This window comes from Pelodiscus sinensis, chromosome 2 (genome assembly GCF_052426305.1).
Source record: "Pelodiscus sinensis isolate ZL-2025 chromosome 2, ASM5242630v1, whole genome shotgun sequence".
Lineage (NCBI taxonomy): Eukaryota > Metazoa > Chordata > Testudines > Trionychidae > Pelodiscus > Pelodiscus sinensis.
In genome coordinates this window covers 65,059,654-65,083,276 of record NC_143053.1, presented here as the reverse complement: position 1 = coordinate 65,083,276, position 23,623 = coordinate 65,059,654, and the positions used below count along the sequence as shown (strand labels likewise).

At 41.0% G+C, this 23,623-nt stretch overlaps 1 protein-coding gene across 10 annotated transcripts in view; it reads left to right on the top strand.

Annotated features, from left to right (window-relative positions):
* Positions 1 to 23,623, top strand: part of FAM110B (family with sequence similarity 110 member B) — a 293,787-nt gene that overhangs the window by 156,516 nt on the left and 113,648 nt on the right. For 8 of the 10 annotated variants that reach the window (XM_006126146.5, XM_006126149.5, XM_075920664.2 and 5 more), the window contains one exon: positions 13,529 to 16,418. The exons of the other annotated variants lie outside the window; for them this stretch is intronic. In XM_006126146.5, coding sequence (XP_006126208.1) covers positions 13,830 to 14,942 — 1,113 coding nt within the window. In that variant the 5' untranslated portion in view covers positions 13,529 to 13,829 and the 3' untranslated portion in view covers positions 14,943 to 16,418. Of the gene's footprint in view, positions 1 to 13,528; positions 16,419 to 23,623 lie in introns of those variants that run through there. 10 annotated transcript variants of the gene reach the window in all.

Here is a 23,623-nt window from a genome sequence, read left to right as displayed (position 1 = left end):
CCTAATGGGGTTTGTAATCCCCATACCAGGAAGGAAGCCAGCATTTGGTGCTACATTTTTATATGTGTCTTTTGTGTTAAGGTATATGATTCCAACAAGTTTTTTCTGATCACTTGTCCTATATCTTTGAGAAACTTGATAAAGGAATTTTTTTCTCTGACCTTCAAATGAGATTGGTTGGTTTTGAGTGTGTTTAATCTTAATGTTTAAGAAAGAATGTTCTGGTTCCTTTGACTATTGGGGAAGGTGGAAGTTCATGTCTTGGTCCTCAATCAAATAGTTGGATCACAGAACTCTCTTGTACAGTAATCCAGTAGAGGGCTTTTTTTGTTAGTTTTTTCTTTTATTTTGGTTTTGTGCAAAGTCTGTACTTTGTCGTCTTGCTGTCTCTATGAGAAAAAAGACTTGGAATCAGCTAGCTGTGATAACCTGAAAAAAAGTGCTGCTTTCCAAGCAAGTCTTTTCAACTGAAGACTCTAGATGTTTAAGGTTCTAGGTAGGCAGGCAGGCAGGTAATACTAGTTATATCCTCAAACAGATAGGAAGCCTTCAGCTTCCTTGAGTCTAACCATATAACTTGGGTGTTGTTTTAAGGCTCCTGGCAGGTGAAATCTATTAGCTTTAACAATGGACAAAGATTTTAAATGTTATTATAGAAAAAATATAGTAACTTGTCACTTTAGAAATCAGTGATGTAAAAATGAAGTGTAGCAAAAGAAGCACTGTCGGCTAATGTAGGGAAAACAGCTGAAATCAGAGTGTATGGCAGGGAGACAGAAGCACCTTTGTAACAAAGAATCTATAATTGTATAGGAACATACTTCTGTCTTCATAAATAGCTTATGAGTAGAGCGTAAGTAATCCAATGCATACGTTATAGAGGATTTACCCAGTGTTACTTGGGTCCTTAACTGAAATCATTTTTGTTTTTCATCTTTTAAATCATTGCTCTGGGATGGGGCTGGGAATGAGGGATTCAAGGTGCAGGCTGTCTTAAGGATAGAGGACAATCCCTGTCCTCTCTCACTGCAGCAGGTGGGGCCCAGGTGAGAAGCGCCTCTCCATGGCTGCTGCAATGGGCACAGCCAGGGGAAGGATGTGTCCCCCCCCCCCCAGCTGGGGGACTGACAGACACACAAACTCTCTGAAATATATATTAGATAGTTGTCCCTTTCTTTACCCCTGCCCTCTGCTGGCCCAGTGGGGTTATAACTGCCCCAGTCCCCATCTCTGGCCCCTTGCTGCCCACCTGTAGTCATCACACAGTATAGCTGTCCCTGCTAGCAGCCCCCTCCCTTTCCATTTTATGAGAAACAATTGCATTCCAGGCACCTCCCATTGTCCTGGCACAACCAAGCTGTTACCTTGCATTAAGTTATGATAAGAGAAAGCTAAATACCAAATCTGGCAGTCCTAGCTCTTACCATTTAGGAGAAGTTTTTAAATAGACAGAGTCACAGACAGACAGATAGACAGAAATACAAACTTTCTCAAATATATAGTAGATATCTGGATTATAAACTGCAGTTACCTGTGAAGCACATGTTTTTGTGTGCAAAAGATTATTTTTAAAGCATCGGTGTTAATATATCACATATCACAAAACAATGGAATATATAACAGATTCCACTTTAATTCATTTTGTAGAAGGTATTTCAGATTTCATCTGTTTCTAGGCACCAAGTGCAACTCTTGAAGGTGAAGCTGTATAATATGAACTTCAATAGGCAACTGTTTTGTTGTGTATTCCAAGGCAAAATGTTGCTCAAGTTGAGAGTGCATATCAGTAACTTACAGGTAAACATGAAGTCCAAGGGTGATGTAATTATCTCAAAACCAATCAAGTTAAAGCCATGTTTTCCATATTTTTCCCCTCATGGTGTCATTTTGTATTGCATTTATGTACTAAAAACCGTACCTGGTATTGCCTGGGTCCTTCAGGGAAGCGGACTGGCAGTGGGAGGGGTGCAGGAGTCAGAGCAAGGCCTTAGGAATGTGGGGTGGAGGCAGGGGACAAGGCAGAGGCTAGGGATGTGCAAGAATGAGGGTTGGGACTGGAGGGGTTCAGGTTGGGGGCTTACTTTTCAGTATCACATCCCTCCAAACAGCTGCCCCTCCCTTTCCATGTGCTGGAAAACAGTCCGATTCCCAGCACTTCCCAGACCAAACTTGGACCTTGCTTTAAGTTAGAGCAAGAGGAAGCTGCAAACCAGATTGGGTGGCCCTAGCTCTTGCTGTTTAGGAAGAGTTATTGAACAAATGGGCTCTCAGACAGACTGACACAGATAGACAGACACTCTCTCTAAAATGGATAGATAGATTCTTAGATAATTCTTTCTGAAATCAGTTCTCATACTGAGCACATTGAGTGGTGGATATTTGGGGAAGGCATGCTGAATGTTTCATACATAAACAACAGGCTATATCTCCAGCATCAAATGAACAATAGAACTTCTATATATGCAGCCGGTCCCCGAGTTGCGAACAGTTGACTTACGACCGTTCACAGTTATGACCAAAGCTGTCGTAAATGGCGGACCCTGAGTTACAAACGCAATCTGCGCTTACGAACAGCGCAGTCGTGTGTAACTCTATGGGGTCCGACTTACGAATGAACAAAGTTACGACCAATTGCTTGGTCCGTAACCAGTTTGTAAGTCAGGAAGAGGCAGTAGTCACAACTAGCAGTAGTGTCTAGAGACCCAGATGAGCTTTGTTACACAAGACACAATGCAAATGCAGACTTGGTCTACATTACAGAGTTAGGTCAATGTAAGGCAGTTTGTCAACCTATTTCAGTATCTACACTACAACCTTGCTCTTGCTGATGTAAATGCCCTACTACACTGACATAACTCTGCCTCCATGGACCCCGCATGGTGCTTTGAAACTGAAAAGAGAGACAGGTAGGTTCCCTGCTGTGAGCTCTGCTTCTGGTTCACAGCGTGGGCTGTCTCTCCAAGGTGGGTAAGGGGATGCCCTTTGGGTTCCCAGCAGGCTGCTGTTCAGGCTTCACACTTGCTGCTGGGAACCCTGTTTTCCCCCAGCTCCCCTTTCATAGCTGAGTTGCTGCCTAACTCTCCACTCTGAGTTCCGGAGGATTTTGTCATCAATACTTGTACCATGAATTCATAAAATCACTTCTCTAGAATCCCCTATTAAGAACCCCTATTAAGAACTTGGCAATATTCATCTTTAAAGGAAGGATAGTTTTATGTTTATGGCACTAGTCTGGGGCTTTGAAAAATTAGTTCATTTTCTGGTCCTGCCATAGATTTCCAATGTGTCCTAGTAAAGTTACATAATCTGTGCCTCTGTTCCCCATCTGTAAAATGATGATAATGCTTCACAGGGGTGATATGCAGGTAAATACATGAATAACTGTAAGGTGCTCAGATAAAGCACTGCTGAGGGACATATCAGCAGATAGACAAACTGCTTAGATTCTTTAATCTAAGTCTTCTTCCTAATTGATGGATTTCTGAGGATAAGGCATTGGATGTGATTTGTTTCAAGGTGCCCTTACATGTGTTGGCAAATGATAATAACTGTAATATGAAGTGCTTGACATTATATGTAAGAAATAACAACCTCCTCCCTGCAACAAAAACATTTTTCAGTAGCTTTTTCTTTGCCATTACCAGCATTGCAAAAATATTCACGTGCATGAAAATCCAATGTAAAAACTAACAACAAAAAACCCTAGTAAACATTGTTTGCCCTAAGAAAAGTGCAAAGGGTAAACAGACAGTATAAATTATGAAAAAAATAGTTAGATGTAACATTTTTCCCCTATTAATATCAGATGTTTAACCAGAGAGGGTTTTTTTAAAAAATATGCATAAAGATTTTTCTGAAAATGTGTTTGAAAGAAGCATTATGTATGTATCTAAAATGAACCTACCTATTAAAGTATTTATCAGTCATTGCCATAGAAATAAACATAGTTACAGGTATGTTAGTAAGGAGGAAATGTTTTAAGCCCCTACTAAGTTTAGTGAATCATTCTTATCAAACATACACTGAGATAGAAATGTTCACAAACAGGTGTAGTTACAAAACAGCCATATTAATACATCTTTTTAGGTCTCTTCCAGAGACTTCTTTTGGCAAGTCTTATTCCTCAGTGAATTTTGTTCCATGCAGAACAGGGGCTTAGAGAAAACAGAATTGATTTCTATTACTACTTTTGCAAATACAGGTCATAATATTCCTCTAAACAATATGAGGATTTTTATCTGTCTTATAATGGCTTTGGTTTCTAAATGGGAGAAAAGGAGGTTTTGTTTCTGTACTTTTTGAGTATTTTTACAGATTTTTCTGGAAAGGTTTTATCCAGAAGCAGATATAACTGAGGGTAGAGTATGGCTGCTGGGTTGCAAATATTCTACAGTGCATGATTCTACAGCTGAAAATAATGTTTCTAATTTTAGAAGTTTTTCCAACAAAGACATACTCCAGCTACTGTCAGACTATAAACATATACTTACATCCTGCCTTTGTGATGAAGAAGGTACTGGGTTGTTCAGGCACATTTTTGGCATTTGTATGTAAATATAATTTTTGGAAAATATTTCTCTGCTAGAATCATGGCATTTCAGAAAATGATGACTTTTTTGTAATGGAAAGTATCATCTTAGAAAGAAAAAATTAATTTAAATTTTTAAAAAATCCTTTTATTTGACTTAACCAAGAATTAACCAACTCTCAGCCATTATGAAACTAAGCTAAACAAGGTCTTTGTTTTTATTAAAGTTTTGCATTCCTTATTCTGTAATATTAGATGGAACTTTTTGGTATTTAGGTTAGATAACTGATTTTTTATGTAGACTCAAAAATAGTTTGAGCTCCCTATGAAATGTTTAAATGTCCAGAGTAGATGTGCATATTTGCATGTGCTGTTAAGTATAGAATAGAATTGGCATGGGACTGTCTGGCCATTGGTAAAATCCTATTAAAAATACAGTAATAAGAAAAGCTAGTTCTCGCTCTAAGTACTTATTTTCAATAACACATTAGGCAGGCAGCAGTAGTAGCCAAAATGTCAGCCTTTACTCTTGGAGCATGACTGCTATCCAAGCCCCTTTGTCCAGGGGCACCATTTCAGATTTTGATTAGGGAAGAGGAACAATTTGGTACATTCCAGAGACTTCTTGAGCACCTGAAAACATTTTTTGTTTTGTTTTGCTGGTAATAATTTTAATACAGTGTTCCTGTTGATATAATTTCTAATTCCTATATAAAGAAAAAAAACCTATCTACTCAGCTCTAATACTAACATGTGCTGACATCTTGTGTTGGCTCACTTAAGGGACACTGGCTAGTTTTAAGAATTGAATGTATATTCTTTCTTTATTACTAAGTCATGATTACTGCAATTGAAACAAATGTAGAAAGATCTGGATTACTATCACCTTTTTGCAGTTCATCAGGCTTGGAATGGATCATTTAACTTTTGGAAATATCTTGCCTAGGGTTGCCAGATAGTTTCACAAAAAATACTGAACATGGCGGGGGAAAAACTTGTTGAGCCAAAAAAAAAAAAAAAAAACCCTGTCAGACACAGCAGGGGAAGAGTGTCCCTGCTGGCTTTGCATCCAAGAAAAAACAGAAAATGCCAGTATTTTCTGATTTTTGGGTGGGTTTTTTTGTTTTGTTTTTTTTGTTTTTTTTTACAGGACAGAAGATGCAATTACCGGAGTGTCCGGGTAAAAACCGGACACCTGGCAAGCCTCCCATGAATTTACACTGCACCTAACTAGGGCTCTAGGGGATGTTACCTCACTAGAGACAATAATAGGGATGTTAAAACAGTTAATTGGTTAAACGATGTTAACCGTTTTCATGTTCATCCCATCATGGCCACATCATAAAATGCTTTTCAGTTAACATCTAAAATTGCACAGCCAGCATTTTGGTAAGTCCCAGCGTAGGGCAGAACCTGCTACCTACTGACAATTAAGTGCTCTCCTTTCATCTGATTCTCTCTTTTTTTAAAAAAATCACTCCTAGCCTCTGTGCTGCTTTTTTTTATTATTAACCATGACATCCTTCCCAATCACCTGGGACCAGTTCTCAGAAAACTGGCCACCTTGGTTTTACTTCCAGGTGAGTCCCCTTTTTTTGCAGCATGTAGCAGAGTGAAAACCTGTTTCAGTGGATAGGAAACTAGCTTCCGGGGACCTGGGTTCTACTCTCCCATCCCCCATGGAATTCCTGTATGGCCTCAGTCCAGGGTCTTAGGAACCGAGTTTTAAAAGTTTTTAGGCACCCACAGCTAAGTGGAGTTTACAAAGCCCCTAACTTTCAAGGCACTTCTGAAAATATTTATTCTGTGTGTTCCCTCCATGAGCATCTATATTGCCAGCCTTTATTTTGAAATAACAGCAATCTGGAGCACTTCTTCCTCCGATTCCTATAACTCTTAGTTTATGAGGAGTAAGGAAAGTCAAAGGAAGAGAGCTCTTCCTTCCACTTACTGCTTTGTAGACAGCGCCAAAAGCCAAACGAAGCTACACAATTGACGTAGCTCAAGTTGCGTCTCTTAATTCAACTTTAGCCCTGCTGTGTAGACGGACCCTCCGTGTCCTCTCTGTACAATGGGGGATAACAGCAGTGCTCTACCTCGCTGATGTGAGGCTGCCCTGTGAAATGCTCAGATAATATAGTAATGGGACCTAGTAAGTTCTACAAGGAGAGTGAGCACTTCTCTATACCACTACTATCCTTCCTAGGGTTTTGGCCTCTTCTTTTCATGTACCCCCTCATGTCTTCCTCTTTTCTGAATGTAGCTTTGGTTCAGAGGGCTTAGCTATGTTTCTTCTTAGTCCCCCCTTCTCTTCCCCCCCCAAAGACACGCACCCTGCTGACCGTAGAGGGACAGGTTCATCTAACAACTTCCAGATCTTTAATTTAATTACCAACCTTTTCTTACTGAAATCATTCTGACTCGGTAAACCAAACACTGACTCCCTGCCCCCATAGACATAAGCTGGAGAAGCATCACTCTCCAGCCTTCACATTCCCTAGTTATGCTGGGCAGTTAAGACCGCTGCCTGGAAGCCTACCTCCTTTATTAACTTCAGGTGAATGCAACAGCCCCCCACCCTCATTGGCACCCTGGCCCTTTCACTACTATCGATCAGAATAATACAGTCGTCCTGGGACAACTCATGAGCCTAGTCTATACTATCACTGCCCATTGATCTAAGTTATGCAACTTCAGCTGCGTGAATAACAAAGCTGAAGTTGACGTACTTGGATCTTCTTACAGCAGTATCTTCTCTGTGGTAAGTTGACAGCTGATGCTCTCCTGTCAACTCTGCTTACTCTTCTCATTATAATGGAGTACTGGAACGGACAGGAGAGTGCTTTACGGTCAATATATTACATCTATAGTATACGTGATAAATGGACCTCCATAAGATCGATTGCTTCCTGTTGATCTTGTAGATAGTGAAGACATACCCTAAAAGACTATTCAGAAACTTCCACCAGGGTAGACTGCTCCTGACTATGCAGAACTGCTTACTGCATGGAGCATGTTAAACCCTGTTCCTTATAGTATGTTTTCAGGTGCAGTTGAAAATCAGGACTTCGATTTGTGGCTTGAGCCATAGCTGTCTTAGAATTGCCTCTCTCCTTATGCTGTATTCTGACAACTGACATCATCTGAAGCATCTGTGTATGCACAAGTTGCTCTAGTTTAAAATCAGTTTAAACACTGAATGTGGAAATTCTTGTGTCAGTTTATTGGCTTATTTTATTTATATTTGTATTTAGCTTATTTTTATAAACTTACAGCTATACAGCATATGAGCCAGGATCAAATCAAATTGAACAAGATGTTAAACCCAGAAGTTAACTAAATCAATTTAAACCACGCTGTTAGTTAATATAGTGCAACTTTGCATACGACAGGCCCAAACCACTCTCGCTTCAGAATGGGACCCAAAGCTCTGAAATGTACTCTCCCACTGGTCCAGTGGATTCTGAGTTTGGCCTACAGGGCACACAGCAAATGAGATATCTTTTGTGATATGGGACTTTTTTTTTTTTTTAGTCTTTTGAGCTGATGTTAATTAGCTGTGTTTGTTATGTCAATTACTTTAGTTTTTTCATTTGTGTGATTTATATATTTGATGTAACTGTATCTAAAGGTTGTGATAGATGCTTTTTAAAAATTGGAAATAAAATTGACGTGTACCTTCAAAATAAAGGCAAGACAAAGCAAAGGCTGGCAGTCTGTGTTGGCATGATAAAGGCTGATCATTATTATTCATAGAATCATGGAGCTGGAAGAGACCTTAGGAGGTCATCAAGTCCAGCCTCCTGCCCAAGGCAGGACCAATCCCAACTAAATCAACCCAGCCAGAGCTTTGTCAAGCCGAGACTTAAACAGCTCTAGGGATGGAGATTCCACCATCCTAGGTGTAACCCATTCCAGTGTTTCACCACCCTCCTAGTGAAATAGTTTTTCCTAATATTCAACCTAGACCTCCCCCACTGTAACTTGAGACCATTGCTCCTTGTTCTGCCATCTGTCACTACTGTGAACAGCCTTTCTCCATTTTCTTTGGAACCTCCCTTCAGGAAGTTGAAGGCTGCTATCAAATCCCCCCTCACTCTTCTGCAGACTAAATAAGCCCAAATCCCTCAGTCTCTCCTCATAGGTTATGCGCTCCAACCCCCTAATCATTTTGGTCACCCTCCACTGGACCCTCTCCAATGCATCCACATCCTTTCTATAGTGGGGGACCCAGAACTGGACACAATACTCTAGATGTGGCCTCACCAGAGCCGAATAAAGGGGAATAATCACTTCTTTGGATCTGCTGGCAATGCTCCTCCTAATGCACCCTAATATGCCATTAGCCTTCTTGGCTACAAGGGCACACTGTTGACTCATATCCAGCTTCTCATCCACTGTGATCCCCAGGTCCTTTTCTGCTGAACTGTTACTTAGCCATTCAGTCCCCAGCCTGTAATAATGCTTGGGATTCTTCCGTCCCTAGTGCAGGACTCTGCACTTGTCCTTGTTGAACCTGATCAGATTTCTTTTGGCCCAATCTTCTAATCTGTCCAGGTCACTCTGGACCCTATCCCTGCCCTCCAGCGTATCTTCCTCTCCCCCTAGCTTAGTGTCATCTGCAAACTTGCTGAGGGTGCAATCTATCCCCTCATCCAGGTCTTTAATAAAGATGTTGAACAAAACTGGTCCAAGAACTGATCCTTGGGGCACTCTGCTAGAAACCGACCACCAACCTGACATCAAGCCGTTGATCACTACCTGTTGGGCTCAACAGTCTAGCCAGCTTTCTATCCATCTTACAGTCCATTTATCCAATCCATACTCCCTTAACTTACTGGCAAGAATATTGTAGGAGACCGTATCAAAAGCTTTGCTAAAGTCAAGGTACATCATATCCACTTATTTTCCCATATCTACGGAGCCAGTTACCTGATCTTAGAAGCTAATCAGATTAGTCAGGCACGACTTTCCCTTTGTGAATCCATGCTGACTATTCCTGATCACTTTCCCCTCTTCCAAGTGGTTCAGAATGGATTCTTTGAGGATCCCCTCCATGATTTTTCCAGGGACTTGGGTAAGGCTGACCAGTCTGTAGCTCCCTGGATTGTTGTTCTTCCCCTTTTTAAAGATGGGCACTACATTTGCCTTTTTCCAATTAACCGTGATCTCTCCCGATCTCCATGAGTTTTCAAAGATAATGGCCAAAGGCTCTGCAATGACATTTGCCAACTCCCTCAGTACCTTTGGATGCACTAAAACTGGGCCCGTGGATTTGTTTGTTTCGCTTTTCTAAATAGTTCCTAACTTGTTCTTTCCCCGCCAAGAGCTGTCCACCTCTTATCTCTTGCTATTTTACTTCATACCGCCTCCCTCTGGCAACCCTTTGCAGTATGTGTTGAAAGCATTTATTGGGTAGAACTGTGACCCCATTGAGGTCAATGGCAAAACTCTCATTGACTTTATTCAGGCCAGGATTTTTCTCCCTTGGCTTTTATTGATGTGCTGCAATTTTAACATTATTTCGGTGTGCATTGTTATTGTCAATGCACTTCATATAAACATAGTTAAAGTAGTATAGTGGTATATATGAAAAGTAAACTTGAAGATTGTGCAGTAATGTCATACTAATAATAGTACTAGAGAGGATTTGCAATTTTGATTTGTTTTATATATATTTTTTTGCATTACAGAAAGGCTGTGGACTTAGTGTGGTAGTAGAAATTTCAGTAACCATCTTTTGTAACTGCCTTTGAGTGGCAGGCTTAGTTCTTTGACTTTGAGGTGTCTAGTAGATTTTTCTGAGTTTATGTTGATATTTAAGTACAAAACATCAGTAGCACAATTTAAACTATCGAGTAAGGCTGGCTTTGTTTCTTCCATTCACAGAGCCTTTCATTGACTTCAGAGAGCTTTTGTATCAGTCCCTTTGCGCCCATCCTTACTTAGTTGCACACACACCATCATACTGTTCTCTTTTTAAATATTTTAAATTACTAATTTGAAGTCAGTGCTGGGTGCTCAGCATGCTCTCTGGTTTTCATTGGGGCTGTTCTAAGTCAGTGACTAAGTGGTACAGGGCATCCCAGTAGACGTTGGTTCCACGCTAACATCATTGACTCTTGTAAGAACTGTTGCATTAGAGGTCCTCCCATTCCCTGCTCTTACATTGCGCCAAAAAAAATTTGCGCAAATGGAAATCAGCTGTGGGGACAATTCCCTGCTTTACGTCATTTCACTACACAGCCATTTTTTGGAAAATATCTTGGACATATAGTGGGGGGGTGCCATGTATGCCCAGATTTTCCAAAATAATCTTGCTTGTGATGCTTTGTTTTCTCTCAGTAACCAGAGTGTCTCCATACTATTGCACCGATCTGCTCCCCAAGCAGGAGAATGGAGCTAACAGACTACCGTCTGAGGCATGATCATAGTGGCCTAATGGCAGTGAAGGGACGTGGGAGTTGTAGTCATGCTTTCTTGAGTACTTTTAAAGCCGTTGAAGACCAAGCACTATAAGTGTAAAATATTATCATTCTTTGTGATATTTATGTCCAATGCTCTTTCATAATTTGTGTGTGCCCAATTTGTGAACCTGGATGCACCAAATACATACCAGTCAGAAATTTGTACAAATATATAGAAACTAAGCCCTAAACCAGGCATGTCCAAAGTCCGGCCCGCGGGCCAATTGCGGCCTGTGTTCCGATTTAATACGGCCCCCGCTTCCTCCCCCTCTCCTGTCTCCCTGGTGCTCTTTTGAACTGGCGCGCCCAGCGCGCCGCCACCGCCTCCGCGGTCCTAGAGCCTGCCCTGTATGGCACGTCCGCAGCCCCGCTCGGCTGCGGGTTCGCCCTGCTCCCGGGCCACCGTGGGGCCGGCGTGCCCTGCGCTCTCCGCCCGCCTCTGACCTGGCCCTCCCGCATGTTCACTTCTTCAAATCTGGCCCTCTTTGAAAAAAGTTTGGATACCCCTGCCCTAAACTGATTAAATGCACAAAATTTGATGTGTATGCATATTGGGTATTTGCATGCATAAGTGTACACAAGTGCATGCACACAATTCTGCTCAGCATATTTTGAAAATCTGATCCCTAATGACAAAACAATGAGACTGATAACTATTTTGATTCCACGAGGGAAGAAAACTTTTCATCTTTCTGAAATACCGTCTTGAAATTGAAGTTAAACTGCTGAGAGGTTAACACTGAGATTTATAAAACACTGAAAGAGATAATTAATTAACATTACACTGCCTTTTCTATTGGACTGAAACTGTGTCTGCTTTATCACCCAACCAAACATATTAGTTTGTACTTGGAGAATACATCTGACAGTAAGCCTTATGTGGAGAGCTCATCTTTTTCTTATAATCTCATTACAGAATTGATATACTTTTATTTGCTTGCTTTGACCTTGAATGGTTTAGGCAGAATGCTCAATGTCTTTATCATTTATCTGCTCGAACAAGTACTTGCTCTTTTCCTGAATATTTTAAACAGTTGTATCTTTAATTTTAATCTTTTAGCTTTCTGTAGTAATTCAGCTGAGTACTAAACACTGAGGATGATGATAATTCAGTTTATCAATAATATGATGGAAGAGTACTGAGTTCCTGGCATGTTAAAATATACTTAAGTACTCAGTTTCTGGGAGAGGCTTTTGCCTGCATTTCTTCATACTGGTGAATAAGCTCATTATACATATAAAATTATAAAAAATAATTTCAGCGATAAGAGAAATGGGTTATTGAAAAAGCCAGCACATCTTCAAGGGGCAGTAATAAAGCAAATAAGATCCATTAACCAAATCATTGCTTTGAAAAGCAGATTCATTGGTAAGTGCCCTTGAGTGCTTTATGTGGGAAGAATTGTTAAAGCCCTTAGAAACAACATTATCAAGGTTGGGCTTTTAGGTCCGGTTTGACCAAATTAAATGATAGAATATGATATTATCATTCAGATCATGTAAACTTCACCCACAGTTAGCCGGAGTATCCTATTTAATACTGGAACAACTGTGTCAGAATTTAAGAAACAGAAATTATACACATTCAAGACTCATAAATAAGTGGTCCAAATTTACCCATGATAAATTGAAGGCTCTGATATATTTTACTTTTTAGTAAGTAAATTCATCAAAGTTCAGTGAGTTAGGTTATTGCAGATTTTTCAGTGTAATTTGTATCTTTTGCTAGACTATGTATTAATTATGGATAGTGGATGAAAGCCTATTGGGTGCACTTCACACATTACAGCTCTCCACTGGCTCCTAGCTTTGCAACTGTTCTAAACTTCCTGAGACTTTAATGTAAAGAAATATGAAGGAAAATGCATTGATATTTTTTAAAAATTTATTTTGATGGGCAATATATCCTGAAGATGTTTTTTATCTTTCAAGATAAAACATATACATAAATTAGCTAGTTTAAAACACACTGTTATCAATGGAGAAAGTCTTTCACTAGCCCCACTTTATCAGTACACTTGTGTTTAGGTGAGACTGCATAAGCTCCCCCAAATTGACACATTCCCTCCCATATACATACTATACCATGTTCCTTCCATTTCCCCCTCCCTCCCAAAAAAAGAAATGTAACACAAACATAGCCAAGAGAAATGGCATAAGACATGGAAATGTGAATGCAGACAATCATATATAAATGTATGGATGTTTTTCAGTGATTTTCAGTTATAATATTCTTAAACACAACTATAGATTGTGGTTAATAGTGAAAATCTTACTTTAAAAATGCATTCTAATACATGCATGGAAATATCCATGAAGAATAATTAACTCAGGTTTGCGTAGTCTGTCAAAAAGATATATGCCACTCGGCAAAGGCCTGTTAGAATGTTTCATAGGACTGCCTGTTTTCTCTGTACTGCCCACAGCTGTAACTCAGCCAGTAACACAGAGAGAGTATACACAGTTTCTCTGTTGCTATAGCTGTGATGTCACACACCGATACTAATATGTGGTTGGCTATTTTATGTTTCAGATCACTGCCTGTAGTTGAGCACAAAGAAAACAACGAGACTCCCACATCTTTCAGCGAGAAGAAAGGAATCAACAGAGCAGATTAATATGGACTTGTGTCTGGTGGCCTTTTTGTACAAAGGCTGCCTTTAAAAAAAGAAACAGTGTTATTTAATGAGCTGTGAAATGAGGTGCTGCTGCTAACACTCTGATTCCAAGATTCATCTGCTCTTCATCGTGCTTAATGTACATGTTTCTACACCGTGCATTTAGAAGCTCCCAGAGAAGAATCCAAAACGGCTGCGGGGGAAAGACCACCAAACATGCCTACAGAAACACTACAGACAGGTAGCATGGTGAAACCTGTCAGTCCTGCAGTCACTTTCACGTCTGCCGTTCCTCTTCGCATCTTAAACAAAGGACCGGATTATTTCCGCAGGCAGGCAGAGCCTAATCCAAAAAGACTTAGTGCTGTGGAGAGACTAGAAGCTGATAAGGCAAAATATGTAAAGAGCCAAGAGGTCATCAATGCCAAACAAGAGCCTGTAAAGCCAGCAGTACTTGCAAAGCCACCGGTTTGCCCTGCTGCCAAGCGAGCATTGGGTAGCCCTACCCTGAAAGTGTTCAACAACAATGCAAAGACTGAGAGTGGTGTCCAGAGAGAAAATTTAAAACTAGAGATTTTGAAAAACATCATTAATAGCTCTGAAGGCTCCAGCTCAGGTTCAGGTCACAAACATAGTTCACGAAACTGGCCTCCCCACAGATCTGATTCAGCTGAGCTGAACCGGCATTCATTTGCAGAATCTTTAAAGGTCTACCCCACGCAGGGCCGGAGTAGCCCTCAAGAAAGCAACTCCAATGTGAGCAGAAGGCTCTTAGAACAGTCAGCGGAGACTTTCTTGCACGTTTCCCATAGCTCATCAGACATTAGAAAAGTAACTAGCGGTAAGCCCTTAAAAGCAATACCTTGCAGTAGTTCAGCCCCACCTCTGCCTCCAAAACCCAAAATTACTGCCGTCGCCGCCTTGAAATCCCCAGACATCGACACAGTTGAATCCAGTTGCGTAGTCAGTCGAAGACCCTCCCTTCAACGATCAAAATCAGACTTAAGTGACAGATACTTTCGTGTTGATGCAGATGTGGAACGATTCTTTAATTACTGTGGACTGGATCCTGAAGAGCTTGAAAATCTTGGGATGGAAAATTTTGCAAGGGCTAACTCTGATATTATATCCCTCAACTTTCGCAGTGCAAGCATGATTAGCTCAGACTGTGAACAGTCTCAGGACAGCAACAGTGACCTTAGAAATGATGATAGTGCCAATGACCGTGTGCCATATGGCATTTCTGCAATTGAAAGAAATGCCAGAATCATCAAGTGGTTGTATAGCATCAAGCAAGCTAGAGAGTCACAGAAAGTGTCCCATGTGTGAGAGGAAATCCACAATGGAATAAGGAAGGACTGTATCTTTGTCTGTGAATATTCAGTTGTGAAGGGTTGTGAAGTCTACTTGAAGTCTTGTACACTTCTCAAATCTCTTTGTGTTGCTTGTTGTGCAATGTTTTTAAGTTGCATGCCTGTCAACATGTGAACTGACCTGGCTTCCACTTGAACAATAACTAACTACAAATCCTGGCTGAGCATACACATTATCTGCCAAAAGTTTAAGACCAGAATCTAATTAGGGCTTCGTTATAATCAGATTGTTTACATTAAAAGGTTACATGGCTTCTTCGTTATTTATATAGTTCCTTGTGAGTTTTGTATCTCATGTTTTGGTGTCTTAAATACAGATATTGTCAACCGACATTACTAGCTTTTAAGTTGAAACTGAATCCTTTTGAAAGAAAAGGCAAAATTGACCAAAATACGAGATTTAGACGTACAATAGGCAAAGAAACGTGATCTTCTGTGGAGTGGGATTTATTGGCTCACATAAAAGTGTATCTAAGCTACAGATTATAATGTATCCTTTGTTAAAATATATGAATCCTTTTTTTATTAAAGGAGTGTTTGGGGTCTGATAATTTTCATTTTCTAAGTTCCCTGACCTTTACAGCAAAAATAGTCTAGCAAATCTGCTTGACCTTTCATAGCCTAAATGAGTCTTGAGTTTGACTCAGTGTAAAAATATTAATGGGTTTGTGTTACACTGATGGAGAGGTTAAAAGGTGTCAAAGAAATTTGACTGATGGAAATGTCTCTTCTGTTGTATGTTCGTTTGGTATGGTTTGGTTTCTTTTTTGTTTGTTGTCTTAGTAAAGAAAGATTCCTAGTCTTAAACTTTTGACAGGAATGATTAGATCCTATAGCTGATATTTGAATGCCTTTATTAGTCAAGCACATCAGGACTACAAACTCCATGCTGTCTTTTTAAGTTTTTGTAGACTTGTTTGAACAGTTCATGGGAAAAAAAATGGAATCACACAGCCATATCAGTATAAAACCTCCTGTTCAGAAGTAAATACACTTGATAGCTGAACTATATCTGAAAAATTGTAATTATGTTGTCTTGCATATGTTATATCTAAGGCTGTGAAAGTTTGTTACAGCTCTAGAAAAGTATAGAAAACATGACAGTATGTAGCTTTTTTCCCTTACGATGGTTAGTGCTGCACGTCAGTCTGTTACAATTTTGTTGACAATCTTTGTCTTCCCAATGGTTTAACTAACTGTCATTTCAATTGACAGTTACAGTGTGATAGCAAAGAAGTTTAAAGTACAGTGGTCTGCTTCATTATTATTGTATTCATGCTTTGAAGTACATTGCAGCACTACCTTATACTTCATCAGCTAATAGGAAACTTTTTTATTGTGTAAATGCTGTAAGACTTTGTATATACTTCAGTTGTTATTAAATCTTTAAAAAGAAGAGTGTTATGCTAATAAATAGCTCCTGGTGCAGGTATTGGTGGTGTGTTTCCTTCGTTTTAGATTTTTTTTTATCATTTTGTTAAAAAAAGTGGGTAATTAGTTGCAGTGCTATGGTAAATCTTGGTTAAATAGTTCAGTAGATTTCTCTCCAAAACTGCTTTGCAGAACATTCATTCTTTTACTGTAACTATAGAAACATCTTCCTGTAGAACTAGAAGAGTTTATTACGGCTCCTAAAATAACCTGCTTCTTCCTTTCTTATTGCACACTTACCTGTCAATGTTATTGTTCCCTTGTATTGCATCTATTCCCAGCAAACCTCTGATTTCTTTGAATTGTTCTTCAGTAATGTATATTTATACATTTCAGTATTAAGTGTTTACTAGAGTCTGTGTGCCCCACTTTTTATGCTTGCTAACCCCCCTCTCTTCTGCAGCTTTCATGGCCAGAGAGCATGAGAGCTATGCTCACCAACCCCCCTCTCTTTAGGGGTAGATGTATGGAAGGTGCAAGAGCAGCCTGGAGGCAGGGTGTCTGGCCAGGGGGAGGGTGCAGGAGTGGGCTGGGGTTGTGGGCTCTTAGCTTGTGGGGGTTTGAGTGAGGAAGGTGGGAGTGCGGGATCTCAGTGGAGAGGTTTAGGATGCAGGGTCATAAGAACAGCCATACTGGGTCAGACCAAAGGTCCATCCAGCCCAGTACCCTGTCTGCCGACAATGGCCAATGCCAGGAGTCCCAGAGGGAGTGAATCGAACAGGTAATGATCAAGCGATCGCTCTCCTGCCATCCTTCTCCACCCTCTGACAAACAGAGGCTAGGGACACCATTCCTTGCCCATCCTGGCTAATAGCCATTTATGGACTTAACCTCCATGAATGTATCTAGTTCTCTTTTAAACCCTGTTATAGTCCTAGCCTTCACAACCTCCTCAGGCAAGGAGTTCCACAGATTGACTATGGGCTGTGTCAGAAGAAGAACTTGCTTTTATTTGTTCTAAACCTGTTGCCCATTAGTTCCATTTGGTGGCCCCTAGCAGGGGTCTTGACAGGGAAGTTTGAGGAGGTTAAGGGTATGAGTTCTTGGTTGGGGGGGGGCATGGGGATTCATGCTGTGAGCCGGCCCTGCTACAGAAACATTTAAAACTCCCCCCAGCACACAAGGCAAGCATGGATTTGCTGCCGCCCCAGGGTTTTGGGTGATCAGGATCAGGATGCAGGGAGCACCATACACAGCAGGGGCGTGTTTAACACTAGGAGGCTGCACGTCTCCTGCCTCCCAGGAGCACTGGGGAAGAAGAGAGGCCATCACCTCCCTGGAGCACCAGGGAAGAGGGTGGGGGTCGGAGGAGGTGCCTGGAGCAAAACTCTGGCTGGGGGTGGGATGATGCTGGTGACCTGATGATGTTACTTCCTTGTCCTGCAAGAAATTTTTATTTTTATATATATATATATATATATATATATATATATATATATATATATAGAAACAAGTCAGGTTTTTTTTATTTCAAGGAGCCCCCTACACCTTTAGCCCTACTGTTCTCAAATGAACACCACATTCTTTTTTAGGCAAGTTTTCATTCTTTTTCAGTGTGGAAGACCTGGAGTGAGGTTGAAGTACAAACATTACAGTGCTTATTGCAAATTTTGTTCATTTTTTTATGTTTACTGAGTGATTATACATGAAAAGAAAATACATATAAATGGCAGCCTACCTTTTTACATTTTCTTCTGGGAGTTTTTTTGTAATGAACCTATGTTTTTTCTAGCAACGGTAAAAAAGGAGGAAGAAAGATTGATTTAAAGTACAAGCACATTTGTGATGTATTTTAAGCTTTGTGGATTTGAGCTGACATAGACATCACTTTGGTTTTTCAAACCTATTTTCCTACAGTGAAATCTACCCAATTCAGTCACTGTTTTGCCAAAGAAAGTAATTCTTTAAGGGATTAAAGCCAAGTGTAATGCAGATATACAGCTAAGAAATAAAGAACTTAACACTAAAATTAAAATGCTCTAAAGTTGTCTAGTAAGTGGTGTATTTAAAAAAGTGAAGATAACCATGCTATCTCTAACTATTAGCAGCCAAAAATAATAATCAGGAAAGCTTTATAAGTAGGTTATTGAATAGGACATATTCTAGTGTTCTGCATTTGCTTCCTAGGATTCCTCTTGGATCAAGGACCAAGGATGGGGTAGGCCCATTGCTCAGTGAAGAGGGAGAAACAGTAACAGGAAACTTAGAAATGGCAGAGATGCTTAATGACTACTTTGTTTCAGTCTTCACCAAGAATTTTGATGATGAAAGGATGCCTACCATAGTGAATGATAGTGGGAATGGGGTAGATTTCGAAGATAAAATTAAAAAAAAACAAGTTAAATATTACTTAGAAAAGTTAGATGTCTTCAAGTCCCCAGAGCCTGATGAAATGCATCCTAGAATACTCAAGGAGTTGATATATGAAGTATCTGAGCCTTTAGCTAACATCTTTGAAAAGTCGTGGGAGACAGGAGAGATTCTGGAAGACTGGAAAAGGGCAAATATAGTGCTCATCTATAAAAAGAAAAATAAGAGCAACCCAGGAAACTACAGACCAGTCAGTTTAACTTCTGTACCAGGGAAGATAATGGAGCAGGTAATTAAGGAATTAATCTGCAAACACCTGGAAGATAATAAGGTGATAGGGAACAGTCAGCATGGATTTGTAAAGAACAAATCATGTCAAACCAATCTAATAGCTTTCTTTGATAGGATAACAAGTCTTGTGGATGAAGGAGAAACAGTGGACATGATATACCTAGTCTTTGGTAAGGCATTTGATACAGTTTTGCATGATATTCTTATCAATAAACTAGGCAAATACAAACTAGATGGGGCCACCTATAAAGTGGGTGCATAACTGGCTGGATAACCATTCTCAGAGAGTAGTTATTAATGGTTCACAGTCATGCTGGAAGGGCATAAAATGAAAAAAGATCTGGACAAACTAGAAAAATGGTCTGAGGTAAATAAGATGAAGTGTAATAAGGACAAATGCAAAGTACTCCACTTATGAAGGAACAATCAGTTTCACATATACAGAATGGGAAGTGAGTGTCTAGGAAGGAGCATGGCAGAAAGGGATCTAGGAGTCACAGTGGACCACAAGCTATATATGAGTTAACATTATGACACTTGCAAACATGATTCTGGGATGCATTAACAGGAGTGTTTTGAGCAAAACACAAGAAGTCATTCTTCTGTTCTACTCTGCACTGATTAGGCCTCAGTTGGAGTATTGTGCCTAGTTTTGGGCACCACATTTCAAGAAAGACATGGAAAAATTGGAGAAGGTCCAGAGAAGAGCAACAAGAATGATTAAAGGTCTAGAGAACATGACCTATGAGGGAAGACTGAAATAATTGGGTTTGTTTACTTTGGAAAGGAGAAGACAGAGGGGACATGATAGCAATTTTCAGGTATCTAAAAGGGTGTTACAAGGAGGAGGGAGGAAAATGTTCACCTTGGCCTCTGATAGGACAAGAAGCAATGGGCTTAAACTGCAGCAAGGGAGGTTTAGGTTGGACATTAGGAAAAACTTCCTATCAGGGTTAAACACTGAAAAAAGTTGCCTAGGGAGGTTGTGGAATCTCCATCACTGGCGATATTTAAGAACGGGTTGGATAGACATCTATCAGGGATGATCTAGATGATGCTTGGTCTTGCTGTGAGGTCAGGGGATTGGACTTAATCTCTCAAGATCCCTTCGAGTTCTAGTATTCTATGATTGAAGCAATGAGATCCAAGTTTAATTAAATTCCTTTTAATGTGACAAGTGGTTTGATCTGGTAAGCTATCTATAATGAAGCATCTCCTCATGCAAACTATTATGTAGCACTTTCATCAGGGTACCAAGAGTCTGATGTGACAGGTCCTATTTACACAAGTACAGGCAGTCCCCCGGTTACGTACAAGATAGGGACTGTAGGTTTGTTCTTAAGTTGAATCTGTATGTAAGTCGGAACTGGCGTCCAGATTCAGCCACTGCTGAAACTGACCGCCAGTTCTGACTTACATACAGATTCAACTTAAGAACCCCAAGCTTCCCCAAGTCAGCTGCTGCTGAAACTGATGAGCGCTGATTCCAGGAAGCCTGGGGCAGAGCAACTCTGCCTCAGGCTTCCTGTAGTCAGGGCTGGTCAGTTTCAGCAGCGGCTGACTTGGGGACGCCTGGGGCAGAGCAACTGCGGTGCTGCTGGGTTGCTCCAGTAGCACCCCTCGGCACTACTGGACCAACCCAGCAGCACCCCAGCTGCCTTGCCCCAGGCGTCCTGATTCAGCCACTGCTGAAACTGACCAGCAGCGGCTGAATCAGGACCTGGGGCAGAGCAGCTGGGGTGCTGCCGGGTTGGTCCAGTAGTGCCCAGAGCGGGTGCTGCAGGACCAATCCGCAGCGCCCCAGCTGCTCTGCTCCAGGGTCCAAAACAAAAGCCTGGTCTGCTGGGGGGGGGCACACTAGCCGCGCCCCCCCCCCCCCGGCAGACCAGGGACACGGGGAGCAGAGCAGCAGCGGCAGCGGGGTGCCGCGCCTCTGAGGCTTTGCTCTGGCAAAGTCTCAGAGGCGCGGGACCCCTCTCCCCCGTGGCTGCGGCTTCAGTCCCGGTGCCTGTGGTCTGCTGGGGACTGTCCCCAGCAGACCACAGGCACCGGGTCTCAAGCGGCAGCAGCAGCGGTTCCCGTGCTGTGCCCCTGGTCTGCTGGAGACGGTCTCCAGCAGACCAGGGGCACCGGAGCAGCTTACGAACGGGGCTTTCTTGCCCCGGAGCTCGCAGGTAGCAATCCGCTACCTCGACCTCCGGGGCGAGAAAGCCCCGTTCGTAAGTGCGGATCCAACATAAGTCGGATCCGCGTAAGTCGGGGACTGCCTGTACTGTTTACTCCCGGAGCTAACCCCTTTGAAATCAGTGGCCTGATGCTATTAGAGTTTCAGAATCAGGTTCTAACTTCCATGCCAGCTATGCTTACAACAGTGGTGAGGTTGCTTAAATACAAAAAAAGAATACAGGGAAAATTGACTTATTGATAAATGTTAACTTTTTGTGGCTTCTAATCATTTCAGAAAATGTCTGACCTTTTTGTTCCTTGGCAGAGTTTTTGCAGAGGAGATTTACTTATTAACAGTTCTTACCTTTACCACATTTGACTTTTAGGAATGAGTCACATCGCAGTTCTAGTTTGGTTTGGTTTTGAAATAGGAATAGGCATTTCATCTTTGTAGCCAGTTGGCCCCCACAGTCAGTGAGTATCAATTCTTTAATCAGTGCTTTGTGATCCTTTTGAAATATATTGTACAAATACATGTTGGTATTATCATCCTGAGAATGTCGCGCTATCATCCTGAAAATCTAGCAAGCATCTCTAGATTGTGTCAGTTGCCTCTAAAAGAACTTTCTAGAAAGCACATCGAAGCCTATTTCTTACTAATTTCTGTGGGCTTTGGAGCAAGTGCAATGTGCTTGCCAAAATGTATCTACATATCAACAGAAAATCTGGAGCAACAAACAGGATCTGGCTAAAACTCCAACAAGTGAGTGTCATAATTAGTAAAGATGAAACACAGAGTGAAGGGCAATGCAGGTATACTGCCAGCAGAGGGAGCTCTAATTTGTCTCTGAAATGATGTCACAGCTTGTTTTTAAGTATTTGACTTGACACAGTGCATTTAATCTTGAAATCTGTTTGAAGTATTATACAAAAATTTCCGCCAGTCCTAATAAAACTCTTATGTACGTGAAAGAGGTCATCAGAAAAACTTCATTTTATAGAAATTAAGAAATATATGGTCCCAGCTACTAAATTAAATTATGATCGTGTTTTGATGGGTTCTGAGATGCTATGGAATTCTGAATTACTTTTTTCCATTAGAGAATATTATGTTAAAATGGAGATGCACTTTCTGATTGATCAAGGTTTTTAGAAGGGTAAACACAGAAGCAAAATGTTTGTTGTTGGCAGGGATTCAACTATCAGAAGACATGTTTAAACAATGCAGCCAATCAGTATCACTGACACCTCACTTTTTTATTGCAATTTCATCTATCCATGGAAGCTGTATGTTTGATTCAAGTCACTCCATTCATTCATTAAGAAGCACAGTGGTTAATGGGCCTCTTGCACATGGAACTGAATAATCTCTCTTACAGGAAGGGACCAAACATTTAGACTGGAAACAGACTTTCTGAGAATTACTCATTGTGAAGAGAGAGTATCTGACTCCATACATTAAGACATTTGTTTATACATAACCTTTATGAGTAGGTGAGAAATATGACCTATTTATTCCATTTTGGCAGTGGGTATAAATGCACGTCCACTTTAAGACTCCTTCACACTGCTAGAGCTGGGTAAAGGGTCTTTACTGTAAATGAGAACATGAGATCCTGTCTTGAGAACTGTAACATGATGCCATGCAAATCCTTATGACCACGATCCTAATGCTGCATCTATTTAAATCATCTATTTAAAGCAGATTCCAATGAACTGTAACTGTTGCTCCAAGTGCTAGCTTTGAGAAAAGTCATAAGAATTTGTTTCTTACTGTTAAGAGAAATTGTTTGTATTATCTTCAACGATGGAATATGTCAACTTTAGAACACTACCAAACAGGCATTTCTGACTGAGAGTGTTGCCTATCACCATCTTCTATTTGTCACAATGGAAATCTGAGTAGCTAACAAAATAGCATCTGTTGTAGCAAGAATACATTCACTTTAAAAGTTTCAAACGATGCTACACTTGTTTGGTTGTCATCTATTCTGAAGGGAATCGTGCATCCACATAGGGCTGCCAGATGGTTAAACCAAAAATACTGAACACACTCCCTCTCTCCTCCCCCCCCAAAAAAAACACCAGGGGGGGAAAAAAGGGGGAATCCAAAGTTGTTGAAGGGGGGGTGGGAAGGACCCTGACAGCAGTTATTAAGCTACACAATAAAAAAATCTGCATGGCCCCTTTAAGAAGAGGCTTTTTTGTCGGCAGCCATTTTGTTTTTCTTTCTAGCCACAAGACAATCCCCTGTGGAACCAGATAAGTGTGGGGGTTGGGGGGGGGGTGTCCGTGGGCGGGGGGCCCTGGCGAGGGGGTTAGGAGGCCGGGCCGGGGGCTGTGCCCGGTTGCTGAGTGTGTCGTAGGGTTGCCAGGTGTCCGGTATTTTCGCCTCCTGGCAGGGGAAAAAATCAAAAAATACTGGACATCTTAGGTGTC